General features: G+C 32.8%; 1 protein-coding gene across 3 annotated transcripts; it reads left to right on the plus strand.

Moving 5' to 3' along the window:
• The first annotated feature begins 1,686 nt into the window (after positions 1-1,686).
• On the plus strand, positions 1,687-15,044 carry LOC146535309 (chymotrypsin-like elastase family member 2A). 3 transcript variants are annotated; one of them, XM_085190811.1, is made up of 7 exons: positions 1,687-2,438; positions 5,144-5,602; positions 9,989-10,121; positions 12,675-12,784; positions 13,608-13,733; positions 14,191-14,302; positions 14,850-15,044. In XM_085190811.1, the coding sequence occupies exons 1-7, from the start codon at positions 1,938-1,940 to the stop codon at positions 15,023-15,025; spliced, it is 1,617 nt and encodes a 538-aa protein (XP_085046937.1). In that variant the 5' UTR covers positions 1,687-1,937; the 3' UTR covers positions 15,026-15,044. The 3 variants fall into 3 exon arrangements, with proteins under 3 accessions (XP_085046937.1, XP_085046939.1, XP_085046938.1); XM_085190813.1 differs by lacking the exon at positions 5,144-5,602; XM_085190812.1 differs by lacking the exon at positions 1,687-2,438 and having other exon boundaries at positions 4,827-5,602.
• Positions 15,045-26,352: the final 11,308 nt, after the last annotated feature.

A 26,352-nucleotide genomic window follows, 5' to 3' on the forward strand; every position in this document is an offset into this window, starting at 1 on the left:
GCGAAATACTCGACCTAATGGTGAAAACCGCATAAAAATCCGTTGGGTGGTTTAGAAGAAGAAGAGTTAGAAAGTTCAGACAGACACGAAAAGCGACTTTGTTTTATAAGATATAGGATAGGATAGGATATTACACGTTAATTATACATTTATATTCACAGAAACTAGAAATTTATGATGATATGTCTACAGCTATACAAGGAGATATTCTAATATACATACATATCTAAACCTATATGGGAATTTGAATATATATTTTTTTATTTTTAGCTCATAATAGTATGTTTTTTTACTTTATTTTTTTTTTTATAAACACGAAGGCTGAAGCGATTATGGCTATTAGTTATTTAAAAAAAATAATTAAGGAATTGTGCATAAAAAAACTTGTACTTAGCTAAAATCACAAAAAAATATGATCCAAGGTTAATTAAAAACAAAAAAAAGTTTAACTAATAGGTATTAAACCACAATAAGGTAATTTTGATTATCCTACATTTGACTTGCTAATATTAATATTTTTTTATTTTAATTAATTTTAATTTTAACATTAGAAAAATGTAAATATGTAAGACTTTTTGCTTGAAATATTTAGTCTGTAGTAATATTCATATAATAATTTAATTATAGTAATAAGTATAAATGTTTAATTTAAGTAATTTGTGCTTATCATTGCTGTCTAGGACATAGGGCTACTGTGCTGTATTATCACCGTGTAAGTAATATAAACGAGATTTGTTATATTTGTTAAGCTCCTTGCTGTTAAAAATTAACTAATTTAACATATAACCAATGTTATCGACGTAGTCAAGAGGATTAGCTGGCTGAAGTGGCATTGGGCTGGCCACACTTGTTGCAGAACCGATGATAGTAGCGGAAAACGCATTCTGGAGTGGAGTGAAGTCCAAGCCTCGGCAAGCGTAATATAGGACGTCCAGCTCGGTGGAAAGATGACATTCGCAAAGCGGCTCAATGGAGAGGCTTATGTCCAGCGGTAGACGAGAACAGAACAATACCACCGAAAACCCGCGAATACTAGAGTAGCCATAGGGAACCTAGGAACTTACTGTTTCTTTTGCCGAATTATTAGGGCATTGCATATAACCGTCGCGCTTACTGTCACACGTCTGTGCCCTTGCGCCACAAATGGCAGGGTAGCCAGAGAGAATAGAGCGCAAAATGCTTGAATCTCTACATACATCTTTCGCCTCCTCCGCTGTCATCAACCCATTCGTAGATGCCAGGGGGAGGGGATTGTCATGTTTTTTACGTGACCTTCCTTGAGTATCGTTGATTCTATGTTTTTGAAGGTATGATATATACGGCACCTTGAATATACGTAAACAACATTAATAATACTGTTTTTTTATGTTTTTAAATTTGTAAGTTATTATTAAAATTAAACAATATGAAATCATTTTTATATCTTTATTTATCGTGTATAAGGTGAAGCATATCTAATCTAAGATCATCTTGGCATGCTTACAGGTTATTCGGCTACTAAAGATTTTTGCGAGTGTTTTCCCAAAGAACCTTCAATGGAATAATGACTTTAATTACATTAACATTGCACCTGATGATCAATTGATGTTTGTTTTAACTATAAGGAAGAATACATTTTTAGCAATGGCTGTTTGTGTACCATATTTGGTACACCATAATGTATCAATAGAAACCCCATAAGAATAGTTTAGTTCGACACCAATCATTACAAGTGCTAGACATAGTTTTGTAAAAACAAATCGATTTAAATACGAAGTGACTAACAAATAAATAAAGTATTTTTGCTCGGTTCATATAGTAAAAAAAGGAGTGCATGCAAATTAAAACTGAAGAAAAATGCATGTTAATTAAATAACAGAGATAATTCCTTAAAAAAAATAAAGAAGAAGGATAGCAATTAACACCCATATTTTAATTTAGTTTTGGTGTTAATAAAAATGAAGTTCAATATATCAATAATGAAGTTAATAATCAGACTTTTGATATTATTAATACTAATAGTGATGTTGGGTATAATATCAGCATTTTTATACAGCGCTAAATACTGGCCAGATGTGTACAATTATATAAATGCAAATATAACAATCAAGAGAATACCCAAATTATCTGAAATAGAAAATTTGACAATATTTGAGGAAACAACAGATACAACAGTTGATATTTATGAAACAACAGAATTTACAACAACAGATATTTATGAGAAAGGTTATATTAGTTTTGATGATTTAGAATATAAGAAACGTAAGAGAAGTGTTGAAATAGAAAGAGATTATAGTGACGTTGCATCGAATACTGTTATAGTTGATTATGAATTTGATTTAGAAGACACAATTGTCGATATACAGGATTCAGTAGATGAAACTAAATTAACTACTTCTGATATGACTGATGTAGAGCTAATTCCAGAAGTTTATAATAAAAGGCAGAATTTAAAATACGTGAGTTATTTAGCTTTAGTTATTTCACTCTGCATCCTGCGGGTAACTGGATAGGCAGAGGCCTAAGTATATTTTTTCAAGGCATTGCGTGTTGAGTGGCATGATGAATTCATCGTCATTATTAACCTTTTTGAATAGTACGTGTAGAGCGGCGCAACTTAACACCGCTATGTCCAGAGCGGACTCATGAAAATAATTTACACAAAATCAATCTCCCGGATGTGGATCGAAACTACAAACATAATAAACTTAACATTTTGGAGATTTATTTTTGCTGTAATTATATTTTTGCTGTAAGTAATTAATTGTTTTAGGAAGTTTAATTTCCATGTTTTTTTGTGTAATTGGATTATCAAAATGCGGAGAGTGACATAAAGAGTTAGTAGATTCCTTCTATATAAAATAATATTTTGCATGCACATTTTGATAATAACACTGTTACTGATGGTAAGACTGTACGGCGATGATTGTGGGTTCGATAACCTCTAAGGACAATTAATTGTTTTCTTGCTCTGGTAACAAGACAAGGTGCTGTGTTGACCTCCACTACTCAACACCGCAGTATCTCAAGAATTGGGGACCGGAGCGTCTTGACAATTATGTTGCCCTTACTTTGCTAATGCAGGACACAGCGTGAAGCTAAATTTGTTTTTTATATTTTAAAATGTCTTTTTAGAGTTCTGTACCCAAAGGGTAAATGGGACCCTATTACTACCTGTCCACTGTCTGTCCGTCTGTCTCCAGGCTGTATCTCATGAACCGTAATATGTAGACGCTTGAATATTTCCAGAATATTTAGGTGTATTTAGGTGTATCCACTTTAAAAATTATTAACTAAATGGAAATAAAACAAATATTTAACGAAGGCTCCCATACAACAAACGTGACTTTTTTGCCGTTTTTATAAATAATGGTACGGAACCCTCTGTTCGAGAGTCCGACGCATACTTGTTTTACTTATATTTAAAAATATGAATTTATTCTTATAGTAATGTACATATTATGATATAATATGTACCTATTTAATAAATAATACAATACATTTAATAACATAAAATTAAGCGGATCTTAATTACTTACGTAATATTTTTTGTCCGTATAAAATTGTGTTTATTTTGCTCAAAACCAACAGAGCGTTGCGTTGAACGCTTTAAGATTTATTATCTTATCTTTTTTACTAGAGTTATAACTAATGAATAAATAGTAGTAGAGGTATTTAAGACTTTGTAAGAAGATTATTACTTTTGTTTAGAAAATTTATAAAATTTAGAAGGACATTAGCACAGAGGCACAGATGTGATGAGGCACAGACACTTGGTGTTCTGACAATCTTTTCGTTTAAGGTTCCCTACTTTCCGCCAAATTATTGAGGTATTTCGTGTTGAATGGCAAAACTCAACACTGTCTTTTGCCTCGATAATAGAGCGAGGAAATAAAAATATGATATATTTCTATGAGGGGGGATCGAATTAACAACCGTTTGGCGTACAGTTACACTCTTATGATCCTACTCCACGACGGTTTCGTAAATATAAACTATTATATTAATAATTTATTGATATTAAGATAGTAAGTAATAAATTGTTGCATACTATCGAGCAGGTCACAAGTTCATTGCATTGACTACACAAGATACTATTCTAAAAAGTATATATATATATTATTGACTATCTTATCAAGATTTTTATTTAAATTCTGTATAATAAATTAAAAATACAGACCAAAAAATCTTTCGAGGCTGCGGCGTGCGTAGCTGCACAGCGTTTGACTGTAAACTCAATGGTCATGCGTACTTTCACCATACCATTACCGTACCATTCTCACTTGGGAAAATGAATTATTTTCGATTTTTGTTGAGTTCTGCCAATAAACAAGCAATGTCTTGAAAATTGGACGAAAAGGAACGAAATGTCTCAACAGTTATTCGTTAATACAGTTCAGATATTCTTTTTTTCTGTCCATGTTAAGTCTCTGTATTTTGGGTGGCGGAACCTAACGCCGCTAGTTGCATACGTTAATAATATTTTTTTTTCCAAAAACAATATGAACCTGTAAGTAACCAAAGCGACTCACTGGTAAGGCTTTTTCAACTATGTACTCCTATACCTAACTACAACTACACTACAAATGAATATATATATATAACTATACTAATAAATAAATTGAGGAGATGTTTGCTCATCAGGAGATGCTTAGAGCTTTACAGCTCAAATAGGCTATTATCTCCATTGTTCGTAGTAATCTATCAAAGTCAATTTTGCCACGAACTTCTCAAGGTAAGGTGGTTTTGTAATAACATACAGACAGACATATAATTTTGAACTTTAACATTTAGGAACTATGATGCAAAATTCAATGTAATATACAGTGTAAGCCAACTCAATGTAATGGAGCCTGCATTTGTGTACTACCATGCACATAGTGATCACGTTTTTACCGAAGAAGTTGTAATGGATCTTATAAATATTCTATTTTTTTTAGTATTAGTAAAAGCTAGGCTTGTGTTCAGTGAATGTGATACATATACGAAGTGTGTGGGTTCGTTTTTTAATACATTTTTTTGGGTTCCCGATGAGCTCGATATAAACGGTAGAAATATCACAGTTCCAAGATTCGAAAATGTTAACTTAGATGGTGTAAATTTATATAATATTTTAAGTAGTGTCTCCGATTTCCTAAAAGATGAAGTAACTAATGGTTTCCAGTTTGGACCTCCAGTAAATATATTTCACAAGCCCAATAATGATACAAATATATATGTTAAAACAATAGTAATAAAGGATTTTGATAATATTGAAGAAGAAACGCTTACTGAAGATATTATTCAAAATTCAAATTTAAGTTCACCTCTGTTAGAGCCAAATAAAAACGAAATCGCCCTAATTAAGGTCAATGATCATCTAAAGAATGAGAAAAAAATAATAAATAATTTAGACGTAGATGAATATAATAAGAAAGTACGTGAAAATGAAATACCAGATACTGAATTGGATATAAACTACGATTCTGATGATGATAATAGCACTGATTATCCAATAATTGATTATATAGAACTGTACAAAGATACAACAAACGAATACATTGAAATCAAAGTAGACGCAACTACAGTTGGTAATATTGAAACAAGAGACGAAATATTATATACAGTAAATAATAGAAGCGACGTAAGTAAAGTGTTGAGATTTTTAAGGAAATAACAAAAAAATAAAGCATTTAAGCTTTATACATTTTCCATTTTGAGTGGGGAAACTCAACCTCGCTATTTGTCTACCAAAGCAGTAAAATTAAAATATTTGAAGTATAAACACCATAAATCACCTGAGTGGAGATCGAATTCATAAACATAGCGTTTACAGTCAGGTGGTCTGTATATATGTATAGAAAAATCACGCAGGTATTACTATTATCTACAGATATCCCAGGCAGTTTAGAGAGAAAAAAATCTATCGTTAAGACACTCCGTTCTTTTTTTTTAGTTCTTTTCGCTCGAATTCGAGACAGTGCCTATGGAGTTGCGGAATTTAACGCCGTGAAATTAAAATACGTTTTATATCTTATCTTTGTTACATTTTATGGGATTCGAACCTACATCCAACTATCTAACTGCACCATCTTAATAAGAAGATTTTTGAAATAGTAACTAATTACTCATATCATGGTCACGTTTTATTTTAAAGTTATTTCGATTTTAATGAGACGAAAATATGTAGTAATGTATGAAACATTGTTAAGCAAGATTTTGTTTATACTAAGCTTTCTATTCTTCATCTGCTTATGGCGAAACTGAACTGGGGTTTGTTTATTACATGTAATTTATCTTATTTTAACACGCTTATATTATTTTCACCTTAATCCATCTATCAATCGATCAATACAAGAAAATTGCAATAATGTTTTGACACACTTCTTGCTGTTACTCGTTTAAAAATTTACAGTTACAATCCTATCATAGTTTTACTACTTTTAGTAACACGGGGCTACGCCCGCCGAAACTTATTGTAATATCTTTGCATATTTATATAATAATTGTATCCTATATGTTATTATGATGCTGATATTACTATAAAGTTTAATCGAAATCCGTGCTATAGTTTTTGCGAGAAAGTGAAACAAACGTCCATACTTACAAACTTTTATATTTATAATATTAGAACGATAGGACAAATATAAATTTTCCCCTAATCGGGATAAGAATTTACGAACCTGAAACTATCACGTTTAGGAAGGTACATTTAGATTTAGCCAGACGCCAGTAGCCACCTCCATTATGTAATTAAGCACGTGGAGATAAATGGACATGTTGATTTTGGCCTTGGTCACTTCAGGGTTAATTACTACTATATTGTGTACTGAAATTATAAAATAATATAATAGCGCTTTCAAATGCTTTTCAAGGCTTAATTTTATAATTTGTGGCTGTCGTGGCGCAGGGTGCAAGGGTGTGACTGTAACGCGACCGTTGTGAGTTTGATCCTCCCTCGAAGAAGTGAAATATTTATTTACGTTTATATTTCCATTTCTTCACTCTGGTGTTGAGGCAAAGCGCGGCGTTGAGTTCTGCCACTTAACACGCAAATCCTCCAGAATTCGGCAGAAAGTGGGGAACGGAGTGTCTTAACATTAGGTTCCCTCTGCCTACCTTGCTGAGTGCGGGATACTGTGTGAAGCTCATTTTTTTTTAATTTTATAATTTAAGTGACGATTCTTGACTAGAGATGTTTGTTTGATAAAAATGAATGATAAACATACAGTCTTGTCAGTATCATATTGCGTAACTAGCGACCCCCGCGCGGCTTCGCCCGCTTGAACTACACGAATATCTATTTAAGTGTACTTAAGGAAAATTTATTGTTATTGTTTTATTATTATTACTTATTTTTTATAAAAAAAATACTTTGGTTATATTATAAAAATAAGTTTAAGCAAGCGAAGCCGCGTTTGAGTCTCTAGTATTTATGTTAATAATCATATACACATACCGTAATATGTGAATTTAGAACAATATCAAAAATGTTTCTCATTATTGTATTTAATATAATAGTGCAAAATATTTTCAAACAATGAAATAATTGTTGCAAAGTGAAAATTACTTAGAAATATTAAATTTTGCTTTAATTAGCAAATATTTGGTTATATTTAAGTATAATGTAAATAAATACATTATGTTAACTAATATAAATTTTTGAGGCAGTGTGACGCTTGTGGGTTCGATTCTCACTCGAGGAGATCAATAATCTTATAATAAGAGGAGGTGCGGCGCTGATTTCCGTAACTCATCTATTTTCGCCTATTTTTGAGACATTGTGTGTGGAGTGGAGGTCTCATCGCCGAGCTTTGTCTAATACCGCACTTTTACCGGAGTTATGAAATGTCAATAATTCATTCTCCCTAGTGGGAATCGAACGAAGAACCGTCATCTATTTAGTACTTTAAAATAGGCGACGGTTATCATACATACCTACGTATATACATACGAAACTTAGCATTTTGTATGGTGACAATGAATTATTTTGGATGTCGGTTCTTTTTACCAAAATGACCAAATTTATAGCAATTGTGTCAAAATAAAAGCTGCTGAAATATATGTATTGAAATATTGTACCAAAAACACGCACAAGCTTCTAGTGGTAGCCATTTGTTATTTTAAATTAAGTAGTATATTCCAGTTATTTACATTAACACAGACATATATTTGTAAATGTAAACTTAAAATACATAAAATTACCATGGCACTATGCAATTTTTTATATTATAAAAAACAGAAGACGTCTTAACTATAAATAATATTTTAAGACCCCATTGCTTATTAAATTATTGTTTATTTTATTTAAAATGAGATCTTTCTCTAAAATTTTTAATGTCACTTACTAATTAAAGTAAAGAAGTAAGATAATATACGTTTCTTTATCCACTTCGTATCATATTATATACGCGTTAAAAGAGAAATTATAAATAAATAATTAACATATTAACATAATATAAAAATCCCCGCTACAAAATCTCTAAAAAATAAACAAACAATTAGAACAGCACTGATAAATAATCTATAGACAATTTCTTAAATCATGGCTAAGATCACTCTCGATTAAGTTACCTTAATTAAATGAAAAGAAAATTATTAAAAAAGATTCATTCGTTTAGGAGCTAGTATGCTACAAATAGACATAAAGATACACACATTCACAGACACGTCGAACTCATAACACCCTCTTTTTGCTTTGGGGGTTAAAAAACAATCTCAACAGTATACTCGTATATCACACGAAGAACGATTACGAGGCAAAGTTTAAATAAAATGCCGTCTGTTTTTTACAGCTGCCATCAGTATTAAAATAAAGCCTCATACGAAATTTCCCGCCATGAACAGCAATCCAAAATGGCGGCGGCATTTGAATTTTTAATTTTTAATACCGCGCTTGAGTTATTGACGTTTATGCCAACGAATTTTACATTAGGGAAACGTTATGCTTTTTACTCTATGTTTAAATTGAAATGGATGTTGTAATTAATTTTATAATAGTCTTTGTGTAAATCATTTTATATTTTATTATCTGTATTTTTTTTACACGCAATGCCTCAAGAATTTGGCGGAATGTTGGGAACGGAAGTGTATTAATAGGAAAAGGAATGTGTTATAACTAGTTACCCAGGCTGCCTCTGTAAAAAAAATCTCTGGGATTATGTTGAATAGGCAAGAATAAATTGATAAGTGATTCGTTATTCCGTATTGTATGTTGTATTTCCCGTTTTTTCAGGATATCGTTTCCTTGTTTAAGCAGTTTGTTTGTTTAAGCATGAACATTTCTTTTCTTTGAAGCCGCACGTAATAAAATGGATTAAATAGGTGCCTACATAATAATTATTTTAAAGTGAGATTTAAATCTTGAACTATCGCGTTATCGAAAAGTACATACCAATTGCAACAGTATATGCAAAGAGAGTAAAAAAACAGTGAATATCGGCGTATAAAATAACGGTATTTACTTTGAGCGGAACATTTCAAACGTAAAAATTTTTTTGTATAGTTTTTGTTTTCCATTTCTACTGAATTTTAGATTTTTTTATATGAAATACTAACTTTCGTTCATCGCGCGTGCGATTGTAAACACGGGAGAATGAAATATATAATATTTTAAGATTTTCCCTCTGGTAACCAGGCAAAGCGCGGCGTTGAGTTCCGCCACTCAACAACACGCAATGTCTAAAGAATTCGGCCGAAAGTGGGGAACAGAAGTATCTGAATGGGGAACGGACGGTCTTAACACTAGGTTGCCAGGTTCCCTCTGTCTATGCTATGTGCGCGATACAGATAAAAATATTTTTTATTATAAACGGCTGTGGATTCGTTTTCACAATCAGGTAATATGAATTATTTTAATTTCCGCGTTATGGCCACAAAACAGAGCCGCCATAAATTTCCGCCACCCCACACACAAGGAGTCGAAGTTACTTCTGATCGTCCTGCTGTATTCGAGATACAGCGTGAAGTTAAAAAACTTTCATTTTGAACACATAAGTAGGTATTTATGCAAATATTTTTAACATTTCAGATTGAAGAAACTAGGAATGTATCACAGGTTCTGTTCCCGTGGGTAGCAGCTATTTTTATTAAGAACGACACAAGCGATCAGTTTGACTACTACTGTGATGGTGCTGTAGTATCTAAAAATATTATTGTAACAGGTAACATCTTTTTAATTTTTTTTAGATATCCACTTTCACTCCACAATATAATAAAAATATATTACATAACAACTAATTAAAATTACATTTAAATGCAACTTCAATTTTACATAACAAACTTAATTTCCATTAAAATAAATAAATAATTTATTAATCCATTTTAATCTGCACAATAGAATATGAAAAATATATTGTGGAATAAATATATAGTGAAACAAGTTATAAATTATTCAGTCGTGCGCAGTGTGTAACTGTAACAGTAGCGGTTGTGAGTTCGATTCACACTCGGGTGAAAATTATTTTGGTTTCCTCGGTCTTGTAACAAGATAAAGCGCGGCGATGAATTTCGCTAACAAGGAACATCTCGAAAGCGGGAAACGGATTATCTTAATACTAGGTTCCTTCTTTTTCCTCTTAGCTTTAATCCCGGCGTATGTTGCCAGTCTACCTTCCTGTTTAACCTACCCCACTTTGCATGGTCTCTAACGTCCTAGGTGGTTAAACCACTGGCTCTCATGTCCTGCATCACGACATCCAACCAGCGCGTCCTTGAACGTCCGGGAGGTTTAACTCGAGGAACACACATAGCAAGACACTGTCATCATAGTTCCTAGGCCAGTGTACAACGTGGCCATACTCCAAGACTACCTCGAATTAGCGTGTACGTATGCAGTTAAACCGCGTTACGTCGCACATCCACCTCAGCATCTTCATTTCCGTGGTGTGAAGCTCCTGAGTGTGTCGAGATGGTGCTGGCCAATATTCTCTGTCCTATAAAAGAACCGGTCGGATGATGGTCTTGTATATCAGCCTCTAGAGTTTGGGCGGTATCCTGCGCAGACCACTCCAGTGACCTCCCGGTCATTTGGCCCAGACAACGTTTATCCGGCCATAAATATCGTGAACGATGTCTACTTATATGCGGGATATATCGTGAAGCTTAAAAAAATAAATATTTGAAGTAAAAACATCGGCGTGTCAAATAAAAACCTTGCTTCCAATTTGACTGAGCGGTCTGAGCTGACTACGAACAATAACTTACGCTGTGACGCTTTTAAAAAATTAAAACGTCACTCTGTGAAATTGAGATGCGCCGCCATTTTGCAAAATACTAATATATTGAAATGGATTTGTCTGTTTATATATAAATATGTATACTAATATTATAAGGCTGAAGAGTTTGTTTGGTTGACCGCGCTAATCTTAGGAATTGAAAAAAAATGTTTTAGTCCATTTTTTGAGGAAGCTTGTGGGCTATATAGCACATCAAGTTGAATGTGGCGATGGAAACGACGATGGAACGACGAATTGTCTTAAAATACTTGTTCGAATTTAATTAAATTTAAAATATACCGTGCTTATACAATGCTGCTTGGTTACCGTCGCACTTTTGCGGCGTTATGTTCCGAAATTAAACATATTGCGGCTGGCACAGTCTCAAATTCAGGAGTAAAGAGAGAAACAGATTGTCTACTCCCTAGGATCTAGGATGGGAATAATAAAGGACTGAACTCAATATATTTTCGTCTGTCTGTGTGTGTTTATGTTTATAATTACTGGACGGGTTTGAATTATATATTTGTTTTGTACAGCTAGTGACGTACGTAGTTACGTACCATGTTCTCTAAGCTTATATCACTACGCCAGGACGAAAAAAAGAAAAAAGAGACTTCCTTAAAAAGAACATCTAATTTGATTAAATCTTGTTCAATGCTTTAGACATAATTTGGTTTATAGCACGGAAATGATACATGGGCCCGTGGCGCGGAACAGATGAAAATATTTTGTACGAAAAACGAAAACGGGTGATTATGATAATGGCGTCATATAATTTAAACTTGAAAGGGCGCCGCGACCCGAATAATTGTCTATTCTTTACTGTAAAATTGTGATTGTAGTACGATTTTTTTAAAATTTTCAGTTTTTATAGACGTTTTCTAGTTTGAAGTTTTAGATACATATTACAAAAGGAGGCAAAGGGACCTCGTTATAAGACACTCCGTGCCCCACTTTCCCCTTCATTTTATGAAAATATGAAATATACCACTCGAGGGAATCGAACCCACAACCGTGTTTTTACAGTCAAATGTTTCACGACGGTTATTACATATGATATTTTTTAAATGTTTTTAAAGTACGTAATATTCACGCACCAAGGAAATAAACATATTTTTAGAAAGGAATAAACTAGTATGAACTCCTCCTCCTCCTCCTCCTTTTTTACTTTGTTTCACGCTTTCTTTACACTAATTCACGCGCATAACAGGGTATGCAGAGGAGAAACTAGTGCTAAGACACTCCGTTCCCCATTAGGACACTTTCATCCACACTTTACGCCTAACTGTTGAGGTATTGCGTGATGAAATTCAACGCACTGATCATTTTCTGCATTAAAAATAAGAAAACTCATACAAATTATGAGAAGTATTACAATGGGTGAGAATCAAATTTACGACTATTGTACAATTGAAAACCATCCCAATACGTCATTATGGTGTCAAATTTCTATGATAATTTTGTTTATTATACTAAACATGCTATTACCTATTTTAGCCGCACGCTGTCTTCAGTACTACGGAACATGGGCCAAGGCGGAGAATTTACTCGTCTTATTAGGCAAGACGTCTTTAAGAACGATTAATGAAAACGAAATGGCTGTAAAGGTATTGTTTTAAATATCAAAATGATATTTTTCTTTTATAATTTTCGGGTTCAAGGAACTCTCTTCTGCGTGGCGACTCTGGACTCAGGTATCTATGTATTCAGTATAAACATTCGCCTTTTAGCTTCTACAATATTTAAATATTTATAACTATAATATATTTGGATCCGTCATGACGGATTGAAATCCAAAATGATAACGTATGCATTCGAGGGAATAAATGCTGCGTTGAGTTTCGCCAATCAATAAAGGAAAGTGGAGAACGGAACGGAAAAACTCTTCTTTACACTAAAATTGAACGGATACAGCGTGAAGCTGTTCTTAACAAGTAAACGTTAATGAAAATTTTATAACTTCTTTCACAATATTCTGGAATATAGCACTAGTTTTTTATTAAACCCAAATACGATTTATTTGTATAGCTTGATTGCTTTTCAATTTATTTATTCGCAATTGTCTTTTTCTTATTGGACATATCTTCCAAATTGAGAACAAACGAAATTACTTTAATAAGACAGTCAGTTTCAATAAGGGAAATCTTTCTTTATCGAAAATGTCCAAATGTAATAAAAAATCTATTCTCATATGGCGCAACGGCCTAGCGTCTGTCGACAAGTTCGCTTCTCACTGGGGAAAAAGAAAACGGCGTTGTGTTATGCCACTCAAAAAGCAATATCTTCAAAATTGGGTGTCTCAACACTAGGTTCTCTCTGCCTAACCTGGTGTATCTCCTGGATATAGAATGCCCTGGATTACATAGTAAAACCAAGAAAAAGAAGGAAACACAATTTTTCTATTTAAACACTTATTTTTACAATTTACAGATAAAAGAGATTATAATACATGAAAATTTCACAATGGAAGCGGACAACGATATTGCAATATTAGTAACGGAGACGGCAACGGAAGTCCAGGTGGGCTTCAATGAAGGCGATTTCGAAGAAGCTTATGTAAGTTTAGATCTTATTTCAATATCCTATCAAATACCTGTGTTGATATTTTTATATTTTCCATACAATTTGTTAGGGTTCCGTTATTTAAACGAAGAAACAGAGTCCTTATAGATATAATGAATTTATAGTACATGGCACTATAAACATGGTATAGGTTCATACCAGGTTTTCAAATTCAGTTCCCCGAATGGGATTCGAACGTTCTACAACTTTTTCTCAAGTCAGATGCTGCGAGGCTGCGCCATGTTGGCCTCTATAATGATTATTATACGAACGAAGAAAGTAACCTAAAGCATTTATTATCTTAGTGAATTATTTTGTATATATTTATTTTTAGGTATATAAACTACGCTTAGATATGCGCTACTCTGGCAAAATGTCTTAAAAAAACCCCAATTGACAACAAATAAACACTATTATGGAAAAAGAATATAATATTTCTTTTATATTTCAGACAACAGGTTGGGCTGTTACAGGAGAACTGACACTGATTTCTTTCGACAAAGAAAAGAACGTCACGTGTGAAAGTTTACCTCGGAATTCGTTTTGCGCTATTTACGACAATGGTATAGTATCTAAAGTTTAAGCTTTTAGTAGAAAATTAAAATTAGTAGTATATGCCCTATTAAAATTAATGGTTCCGCTACTCAATTGGTTGAGAAGTTACGGAGTGATTTGACACTAATTTTTTTATCCTTATTTAACTAATATTCAACAATAACTTAACGCCCTTTGTCACCGGCGTCCCTCAAGCAGCCTCGTAGTGTTTGCGAGCTTTTAGGGACAGAGTACCCTCTTCCCTATCAGGTGTCACAAAGGCTAACAACATTAACATAAATTTAAAAAAAAAGTAAAAAATCGAACCTGCAACCATAGCATTAAAACCACACAACCTATAGTACCTTTAAAATACAATGTCTACCAACAGAAGAAATGATATTACTGTAATAGACAGATGGACGAGCAAAGCTTACTAATAAGGCCATCATAATATTCTATGAGAGTAGAATTTCTAAAAAGTTAGAATTTTGAAACGTATTTTCATGTTCTTATCTGACAAAATTAGTCACTATAATTTAATTCATATTAATTTTAATAATAATATAATTACAGATATAACAGTATGTCCGAGTTACGGAGGTATATACGCAGTGAGACAAGCAGATACGTGGTTTTTACGCGGCATTCGCAATGGAGATCCGAGCGATAGAAGCTTTTGTACTAAACATAATATTATGTTTACTGACGTAATTCACTATTTAGATTGGATTAATATGTATACTCAATAAATAATTATTTTTTATATTAGTTTTATTTAATTATTTTGATGGTTAACTTTCTCTAAATTACTCTGGAGAATGAGTTATTATCCGTTTCATCAGTTTGGTCAAAACAAACGCGGCGTTAAGTGCCGCCATTCAACACACAATATCTCATGTCTCTGATATTAGGTGGTTAGTGGGGATTGCGTGGTTAGGGGGATCAGAATGTCTTAACACTAGGTTCCCTTTGCCGACCTGCCTATAGCTCGGAGCTAGAAATAAATAAAATCACAAATACAAACCACTGTATTATACAGAAGTCGATATAACAAATACACTGTATAAACTAACGTCATTGGAAGGCAAGTAATTCAACGAGGAAATGTATAGCGTATGTTGTATAAAACTAATCGATTTTATTGAAACTAATTTGCATTTGTTTATTGTATTCTTTGATAAGGAGATTTATGTTTACTTATGAAATACAAGTTTTAATTTGAAAAATATTCCAGGGACTTCCCTGCTTAGGTTAGGTTAGGTTCCCTCTGCCTGCCCTGCTGTATGCGGGATACAGCGTGAAGCCGATTATTTGATAACCTTGGGTTGCACTGCTCTGAGCTCCTCCCACTGCGACGCCATGGCACGACGAATCCTTGGAATGCTAAGTAGTTTCATGCCTATAGAATATGCAGAGGACGTTAATTTAATTGTTCATTCCATATTTAGCGTGGTAGTTTCGTACTAGAGCTAAAACACTCCGTTTTACATTTTTCTCCCGATTATTAGCGATTGAGTGGCGGAACTCAACGCCCCGCTTTCCGCAACGCCTACTAGAGCGGAGATATATAAATAATTTAACCATCACGCATACTCAGCTGCTGTGCTACTGCGCAACGACAGCCTAAATCATATTATAAATTGATATATGCTAGAAGTGGGATTCTAATCCAAAACTATCCTTTCATTATGACGTCATATATGTAAATTAGTTGTAAAACTTAAAGGAGCAAAGTTCCAAGACATCGAACTCCATCCAGCATTAGTAAATTTGTGTCGGCGATTGACTGTAAATCATTTTCGTTAGAAATTCATTTGCATGCTAATGTGAAAGCGAGGGTTGCATATTAAAACTTGATATTGGACTAACATGAGGATGTTTGAATTATTAGAAAGAGCACTAAAAATATATATTCAACTCAACACCGCGCTTCGTCTTATTACCAGAACGATGAAACAAAAATAATATATTGTTAGCGTACTCGTGTAAAGGTGGGTAGATTTAGGTGAAAAAGACAATAAAAGCAGTGGAATTGTGTCAAACGGACACAGTTGCTTGAAGGCGGAAGCACTGATTGGAAGGTATCTAGTGTGTAGTGTTGTTCTCGAATGATACATGTCACTTATTGTAATTACGTGAAAACTCTATCCGAGTACGTTGGAAACATATAGACGGTATGTGTTTTTATCGTGTTTGTTTTAAAAACGTTAACTGCTTCCGTTTTCTAACAATATTGCCTCGACTGGGAATCGAATATACAATCGTCGCGTATAGTCAGACGCCACGCCACAGTCTCATTTGGCAGTATTCAGTTGAAATTATATTGAAAAAAATACATTTTAGATTTCCCCATCGGAAGTCCCACAGTGGCCACGTATACGTATACGTGACCGAAGTATGAAGTATTTACGTTTAAAATTATTTATATTCAATACTCGTTCTTAATATAGCGGACATATCTTCGGTGGAGCGAATCTGCATACAAATTGTAAGCTTGGCACTTCCATGGCATTGGGGGAAGTTAGACGTGCGATTTTATTGTCTTAAGACAGTCGTAGGGATAAAAAAAAAAAAAAAAGTTTTTTTTCTTATATGAATAATATAACGTTTAAAAACATCAAAACAGAAACACATTTTTCTAAATTACACTATTTTTTTACTTTTACAATAAATTTATTAGTGGAGTCTGTATTTTTACTAAACTAAAAAAACTAAAATAAACCACCTAATTATGATACAAAAATGAATTAAATGTAAGCCCAAAGCTTAATTATACAACTCAACATATACCCAGCCCTTAATTGGGGGACGAATAATTCTCTATAGTTTACATTTAGGTAGGATCTCTAAATTTTAAAGGTAGTCTTTTAATAAAGTCTGTTCTTATTATCTTACCATTTAGTTGTCAAGGTAATAAACGTTGCGTTATTTCAGTTTAAAGGATAATAAAAAAATATAAAGATTATATGTCCTAAAAGTTACGACCCCAACGACTACAGTAGTACATTCTCGTGTCACTATTTAGTTCTAAACAAAATAAGAAGATTTTAACAAAGGTTTTATAAGTGTACGTATATACGAGTATCTAGATGTATTGAAAATATAGTTGCTGAAATCAGGAGAAATTCTTGCTTAAAATTAAGATTTTGGATTATGTTAAATAAACTTTTCCATTTCTCAAAATGGGAGGTTTAAATTAATATACTAAAATGTCTGTAGTCTGCACTGTGAACTCTATACAAATCAATCACATAATAACATCGATTAGTTCACTTTGTTTTTCTTGCCTCAGTAACAAATAAGCGTCATACGAAACTACTAGTGTCATCGAAATTTTCCAAAACAAACAATAAGCAAATTTTAATCAGACTTTTACAATAGTATAGACGAAATTTCAAGAATATTAAAATTTACAATGTAATAAATATACCTATTGGTTTTTAATAAAAAATTAAATTGCAATTCAAGGAAGACAAGACAAAAGGAACATACGAAATGGGAATCATGAGATGATTCAAAATGTGGTGTCGATTTCTAACATTCTGCATTCTAGTGACTCTAATCTTGTTCATAGTGTTAAGTTGTATTTACAAGCGTCCAGTCCTACATCTATTCTTTCATAGATGCTGTGGTGATGACATAGAAAACGACCAAGTAATCTTTGAAAATTTCGGCAACAATTTTCTTAGAGAACGCCTAATTGATAACTCTACTTATGTATACGAAGATTTTATAATAAACACTCACGATCCAAGGTCAAGGGAAGTTCTGGAAAGCACTGAAAACTATCAAGATGTGTACAGTGAAATAGAATTTAGTACGGATAAGGACAATAAGCCTAATGTGAATGAATAACTGGTGCGAATTAATTGCGATAGGCGATGAGTTCTGAGTGACGTAGAGTTCTGTAGGGACAGAATGTTTTAACACTAGGCAGTGGAAAACTGACTATTCTGCTACGTGCGAGATACATTGTAAAGCTAACATATTTATTATTATTTCATTGTCTATTATAAAAAACATTTGGTGTATTTCATAACCAAATATGAGTTAATAAATTATTATTTTGGAGAAGTTTTTTTTGTCCTTAATATTATATATACATTAATTTTCTATAATTATTTATTCGAGGGAATGCTACATAAATTATTTATGAAGAAAAAAGGAGCGGTATGAGAGGTAAGGGGAGACTTCGGTTAACCTTCAAATATACAATATAAGAAAAACTTGAGAAAACATGTAAAATTCTTGAGGACCCCCCGAGAGGCGTGTATCAAGGCCTCTTCATACATGATGGCAGAGGACGAGGCGAAAGAGGTTTGCAGAGACCGTAGCGTGTGGCGTTTCGATCTCTCTGGCTACCCCGCTAGGTATACGGCGTAGAGTTAAAATGTTTAATACCAAATATTTTAACATACAAGTAAACAAAAAATATAGCAAAAATCAAACAGCTATGTTACAATTAATTATTGTTTATCCCAGAAATTAATAAAGTTAATAAATTAAACAATGTTTCAAATAAATAAATATTTCCAATAACAGTGCAATCAGTAGGAACCGGCACGGATTGATTGTACGCGGCGTAATTCATTCGGTAATGAAATAACAAAATATTATTGCGGTAATTATAAAATCTCTGGGGCTATTACAACAATATCCATCCAGAATTAATTTGCTTGAGGTTGAGGTACAAATTACACGCGAACTTGATTTTCATTGTAAACGATGATTTTTTTTGCTGCTTTTTAATCGATTTCTATTTTCGAAAAGGAGAAGGCTCTATATATGTTAAATATATATTTTTTTTATGTTTGTCCGTCGATTTCTCCGTCGTTTATAGATCGATTTCAATTTTTAATACTATTCGGTTTATTTTAACCATATTTATTTACTCATACTGGTACATATCAATTTTGTGGATTTTTATTGGCAAGAGTCGAATCCCGAATAAATAAGATTAGGATTTTACTTTGGTGATACGTATTTCACGTGTTGATTCAGGTATCTAAATATATAAAAAGAGGTAACTGAATTATTTGTCTGTACACAGCTCAAACTACATCAAAGCCAAAATTGGTATACAGATAAATATAAAATTTTGGAATTATTTCTATAAAGAAAAATACTATTTTAGAAAACGTATGAAAATTTAAACTTTACAATTGCTAACTCAACAGATTATGGGTTCATTCTCCACTCGAAGAAATCATCATCATCATCATCATCATTATAAGCCTATCCTCGAGGTAATAATTTACTTCTATTTCTCGACTTTCTTAAGACAATGTGCAGCGTTGATGAAGAGTGTTAAAAACACTCTTGACACAATGTCTCGAGTTTGAGCGGAAATTAGAAAACTGAGTGTCTAATCACTAAGTTTTCTCCATACGGGATACAGTGTGAAACTGACTTTTGTCCATTAATAAATAAAAGTACCTACTGTGGTAGGCGTTTTGTCAGAAATATTAAAAGAACGTATATCTTTCATCTTCATCATATCTTTAGATCTGCCTTCTTATAATATTTTCTACAGATTTAATAAAAAGTAAATATATATATAAAAGAAAATATTTTTTTCCATTCCATATTAACGCACAAGAGGACGTTTTTAACATTTTCCTTGAAACGTGAAATCTATATTATCCTTTTCTTTGAAGAAGTTAAAGCAGGTTTAAATAAACAAGAAAATCTCAAACGCTACCAAATTAAAAATGTAAGTGAATGAAAATCAAAGCGTTTAAATACTTTGAAGTGTATTTGTATATTTAGTTAATTAGTAAAATAATATGCCATCTTGGCGCGTGGGTACAAGCGTGCGCAACTTCAGGTTAGGTTAGGTTAGTTCTTTTTAATCCTAACCTAATTTACATTTAAAAATCGCTAAATCTGCAACTCAAATATAGAAATATGGATCGGGTTCTATTTGACACATATTATTTCATAAATTGCCTGGACACCTACTGAAGACGAGTAATGATGAAAAAATACATAACATCAAGAACTGATTGCTGGTAGAAAGTACGGAAACAACCGACCACGAGCTTCCTCTAATTCCCCCAAATAACGCGCTGATCCACGTAACTCAACCCTGCGTGTCACCAGGGCGGGGAAATAATTTAAAATGAAAAAGTAAAGTTATACTTAAGTCCAGTAACACAAAGAAACATTTTTCACCTTTTAAACTGTATCTTTATATAATTTCCCAAAATAGAAAAGCCGTTGCAAGTCGACAAGGAATTTAAACAAAGCGACCGTAAAATGCAAACGTACCTAATACTTTTATTTCATTCTTCGCGTATTTAAAGTATTTTACGCTGGCCGTATTTAAAGTGTCGCTGTTACTTCAAAGGCTGTTTAAAAATCACGAATTTTGTCTAAATTCAATTATTATTGTTAAATTTTTTCATTCTCATCTGAGAACTGCCTTTCGAGCTTAGTTACTTGGTATTTCCTACCCAAGCTTCCACCAGGCTTCCACCAGGTCGGACTGACATTACTGACATGTACGAGCATATTTATATAACTTGACGATCAAAGTGCTTATAATAGCCTAATTGAATAAAGAATATTTAGATTTTTATATGAATATTAATATATTTATAAAATATGAATAATAATGAATATTAATATAACAAGTGGCACTTGCGCGGCCGGACATTTTTTTTTATTTAATGTTTTTTATGTGAATTTAGGAAAACATACTTATTTTCGTATGGTTATGTATACTATATGTTGTTATACATTTAATAAATCGTAAATTTAATCGATTGGCATATTATTTGAACTGTTACCGTAATTCATCAGATGTTCCAGATTTTCAATTTTAATATCACATTATTAAATGCTTATTACAATTAACAACTTTCATTATGGACGTTATTTTTTACTGTTTAGATAGGCCCCTACGGTTCTACATTAGGTGTGGTAGATTCCTCTTCTTCAAAATCAAACAGATCCTAGATCCTGAAAAACGCATTTTCTATTAGTTATTTTAAACCTCGTTTCATTGTTTTTTGCAAATATATTCAATGTATTATTGTATATACAGACACTATTCTTTACTGTTTTAGTATAGATAGTTCATAGCATAGACTATAAATTCATAATCATTAAAATGATTATAAATATAATGATATAATTATAATGATAATAATATAATCCTTAATATATGAAAAGCGCTTTAAAATATACACCTATTATCGTTAAAATTCTAACATGAACGTAATATTATGTTAACAAAATTTAAATGTGATTGAACTCATTATCTAAAATAAACACGTAATCTAGTATCGGCAGTAATTTGTACACGTTGATTGAATTTATAGCACATTTAGAATGTAATTGGTTTATAAATTTCAATTAATTATTTTAATTAATTATGTAGGTACATTGTATATATTGACAATGTATCGGCGCTGTTTTAAATACAGTTATTTAGGGTTAACTTTTTCCACCCATATAGTACTTGCGTTATATAAATAATTAGTGTTCTCAATATCCAAAATTTCTGTTACGCAGGAAAAAGCATGAAGCTGTATTATTGTTCTCTAACGGAAAGAGGAGAACGGAGAGCCTCAACACTAGCCCAATTCTACATACTTCGTTATATGCCTAAAGATCAAAGAGAAAGTTAATTTATATGAAGTTATCTCATCAATGGATGGCAATGGGCTCAGCTACAACTCGGGGCAACTACTAATATTCATTTTCCCGCTCTTAAGACAAAGGAAGACGTAAGATAACGTGCGGCGTTTAATTGTGAAATTCAACACACTATGTTATAAATTCGAATGGATAGGAGACGAACGAGAGCGGAGTGTCTCAGCACCGGGTTCCATCTACCTACCCTATTATATATAGGAAATAGGGTGAAATTGAAGAAAAAATATATGAGAAAATATTTAAATACTTTTTTTTAAGTATATTATAATGTGGTCGCTGAAAGTTTTGCGTTTTTTACGCTTCTTAAGCTTTCTATTCAATATCACGCTCGGTTGTAACAGCTGGGTCAGGACAAAGCGTTAGCGTGTGCTATCTCACGCAGTAATGTCATAGAATTTACATTTAAAGAGAGTTTTTTTAATATATAATTAAAAAAAAAATGATGTCAGTTGTATTTCAGACAACAAGTGAGATCATGTAAACGGGACAGGTTGTGGGTTTGATTCCCATTCGAAGAAATTAAATATTTAATATTTCGTTTGTTTCGCTTTGGGGTCGGGGCAAACTACGGTGTTGAGCTCCGCCACTCAACACGCAATGCCTCAAATCAACAGAAAGTGGCGAACTAGGTGCCTTAGCGCTAAATTCTCTTTTACCACTAAATGCGGGACAGAGCGTGAAGCTATAAACAATAAATATTGACAATTTAACTAAATTTCAACCCTGTACAACAAATATTATATTTATTTACCCTCATCTATAAAATATTATACACGAAATGGTGCGTGAGGGTAGTTTAACAGACCATTTGTTTTTGATACAGCGGCCACCACTATCTTTATAGTGCACGCGTTGGCCATGTCGCTCTTCGTTTTAAATTGCTTAGGATGTTTTTTTTCATTATGGCAACACTTGGAAGATCGTACAAATTTCTTTTAATATATTCGTATTAAACAATTATTATCTAAAAAAGCGCAGCAATAATAACAAGTAATGTTTGGAATATTGGGAAACGGAAGACGGAGTCTTATCCCAGGTTAGAATCTAAAATAATCTTAATTATGCTAGAAAAACATCTGTCTGCTATGGTAGTCAGTTCTTTTTTTTAGCTTCACGCTGCACAAAGATAGAGCTGACTCCTTCTGTATTTAATTCCATTTTTTTAAAGCAAAATATCTTAAAAATCTTATTAATCATCTCATCTAAATAAAAAGCAAAATACGTTTCTATTCATTTCGGATAAAACAGTAAATATATGAGTTCTCTTAAGATTTTACTTCAGTCTTTTAATACCGGAAGTTCCTTTCCGTAACCTCATATGGAGGAAATTGATCTTCTCAGGATGCTTGTAATTACCTCCGCAAATGACAGGAAATGATTAAATATACGTATTTGATACATACATACTATATTTATGGAACTTTTTAAAACATTTTTTTATGTACACACTGTATCCCGTACAGAGCAGGGTAGGCAGAGGGAACCTGGGAACCACTCCGTTCCCCACTTTCAATATTTTATTGCAAATTTGCGAACACTGTAGTAAATCACATTACACTAGTAAAGCTCGAGCTACTCTGGTAAAATAGGCGCAGCGTAGTGTATACAAAGTTAATTTTATTCACGACGTAATGGCAGTTGAGGGAAAGCTAAACGTGTAACGATAATTTAACGCGAACTAGATATTGCAGGGTTCAATAAGAGATTCACTAAACAGTATTTGATATTATTTAATTTTTTCATCAGGTGGACCGACGACCTAAAGAAGACAGTGGGAATCAGCTGGAGTCAAAGGGTGCAGGACCGGACGGAGTGGTGGACATTAGGGGAGACCTATGTCCAGCAGTGGAATTCAAAAGGCTAATGGATCATGCCTTTATTAGATCGACTTTTAAATTACAAAGGCTACATAGAGCCTTGTAATTTGTTTATAAAATGTATCTCAAAGAAACGTATATTTACTGACACTATAATAACATGCTATCATGGAGCTATTTTGATGATGAAACAAGGAGGCAGGATCTTAATAGTGGATCTCTTCAAAGGGTATTGGTACATCTGTCCAGTTTGGGTTCAGACTAATTTGAAACAAAAAAGTGCTCCTAAATTACGTTAAGATAAAATAATAGAATAAACACAAAAAATATATGTGTAAGCACGATGACTGTAGATTCGATTACACCTGATTGCGGGGGCATTACGTGTTGAATGGCGAATGGCGGGGTTGAGTTCCGCCACTCAACACGCAAAACACTAAAAGAAAGAGAGATACTATAGGTTTTGTTAGTTTTTACTAACTAGTTTTATAACCACGTCGCTCTACCATCGTACCGTGTCATACAAAACGACGTAAGCTCCGCTCATTGCATTGGGGGTACATTCCGCCAGTATATTACATTCCAATGTCGCGTAACCGTATCGCCCCTGACCCAGACGGAGAGATGCCATAAGAGATTTTATTAAGCGTTATTAGAATTTTATAAAACGTGAATAGCTCTAATATGGTAGTGATTGCGATTTTTTTTTCTTATTTTTTGTTAGACAAAGACCGTAGAGTTCGGTCAATATATGATATCTGGAATTTGCGGAATGGCCTGGTGTCTGTTTTTAGTTACTTTAGTTTCATTTTAGAGTTTAGTTTTAGTTATACTAATTACTTTGCCAATGTGAGCTTGTATAATGAACACACAAAGTAGATTGTACGGTAAAAAATACATAAACCTACACAACATTAGAATACATGTCAAAAAGAGCCTAAAAAAATCTATATTTACAATACATACATACATACATGACAGTGGGTTAGTAAAAAGTAATATTTTATAAATATATTAGTTTGCAGTTTAATATCGTTATAGCTAATCTATTAGGAATATATCAATAAAAAAATAAAATATAAAATCATAAAAAAAACTTGTTTTTAAAAAGGTTTTTAAATTAATGAAAAAAACCTTCTCTTTTTAACAATATCTTTTATTCGTGAATTAGAATTAGTTGTTCATGAGCTTAGCGCGTTAAGCCAAACAAACTCTTCAGCTTTACGATATGTATTAGTATAGATATCTGTACTTAAACTATCTAAAACCGTATACATTTGTGCTTTAAGTTCTCAATTTGTTTTGTTTAATCTTAAGCTAAGTTGAGTATGAGTAAAGTCAGTAGAAGCTTATTTAGGGCATGATCCTAAATAATTAATGAAGATCAACAATTGAAACTTATCTACTTATATACACATATATAGGGATAAACAAAAAAAAACTATTTATTACTATAATAGTTTGTGTGTTTGTTTGTTAATTTCTAGCATTTTGTAGAGAAAAATAAATTTTCAGTACTATTTAGTGAAATGTTACTCCTTTTATAGTAAGACAGAAGAGAAACTTAATCACTCTATACTCTAGAGCAAAAGCTATTTCGAAATTTTAACAAAAAGTTAATGTGCAATTTGCAAATAATAATAAGTACAATTATTCTAAAATGTTTTGTATGATCAATGACTAAAATAAGGTTTTAAGGTAAGATGAGGCATCGGCAAGAGGGTGTGACTGTAACGCGACAGTTGTGGCTCCGATCCCCTCTGTCATTGCATGTTGAGTGGCGTAACTTAACACCGTTATTTATCTTACCAGAGCCAATATATATGATTATATAAAAACATACAACTTTTACAACTTTGTATTAGAGTTAAGACACAAAGCAACGTTAATTATGTACAGTTTGTATGCAGCTACCTACTCGACTACCGCTAACTACTAAACTTAGGATGTAAGAGCTAAAAGTTTTTATTTAAGATGAGATCAGTGTGCAGTAGACGTTTATAAGATAAAGCTTTTTCATGCTTGTGTTAAGTTATTTATATATAGTAGATTCGACTGGTGCCGTCTTAAAAACGTTTAGTCCAAATAATAATAAATTTACCATGGCTCATTGCCTTCCTACCTGTGTGGCGTTTTATGATTACTTTTACTCGGAGAAGACTGTCTGAAGAGAGTAAGGATAAAGGTATTTTCGTTGAGAGAACAAGTCTTCTTATCTTTCTTCTATCTCGAGACGGTCTACTTGCTAATGTTAACCTCGAAACATGGCAGACGTCTCCAACCACGGACTGGACAGTACATACATAAAAAAAATTCAAAGCAAATCGCAAGTTCCTGAGATTATATCCGTTGAACCAAAAATACAAACGAAAACAACAAGAGAATACATACCATATGATATATTAATTCCAGTAAAATGTGAAAACAAACTTTTCTACGATAGAACGGAGTGCTTCTTGATAATACGGATTCTTTCTTATTATACTTGCCGATGCTTCTTGCCTTTCATACTTTTAAACTTTGGCATTATGTTCCATACGTTTCTTATTTAAAACTAGAAGAGATCTTAGCGGCGATACAAATACTTTAGGGAAAGA

This window comes from Heliconius melpomene, chromosome 10 (genome assembly GCF_056956725.1).
Source record: "Heliconius melpomene rosina isolate 202511_hmr_F chromosome 10, ASM5695672v1, whole genome shotgun sequence".
Classification (NCBI taxonomy): domain Eukaryota; kingdom Metazoa; phylum Arthropoda; class Insecta; order Lepidoptera; family Nymphalidae; genus Heliconius; species Heliconius melpomene.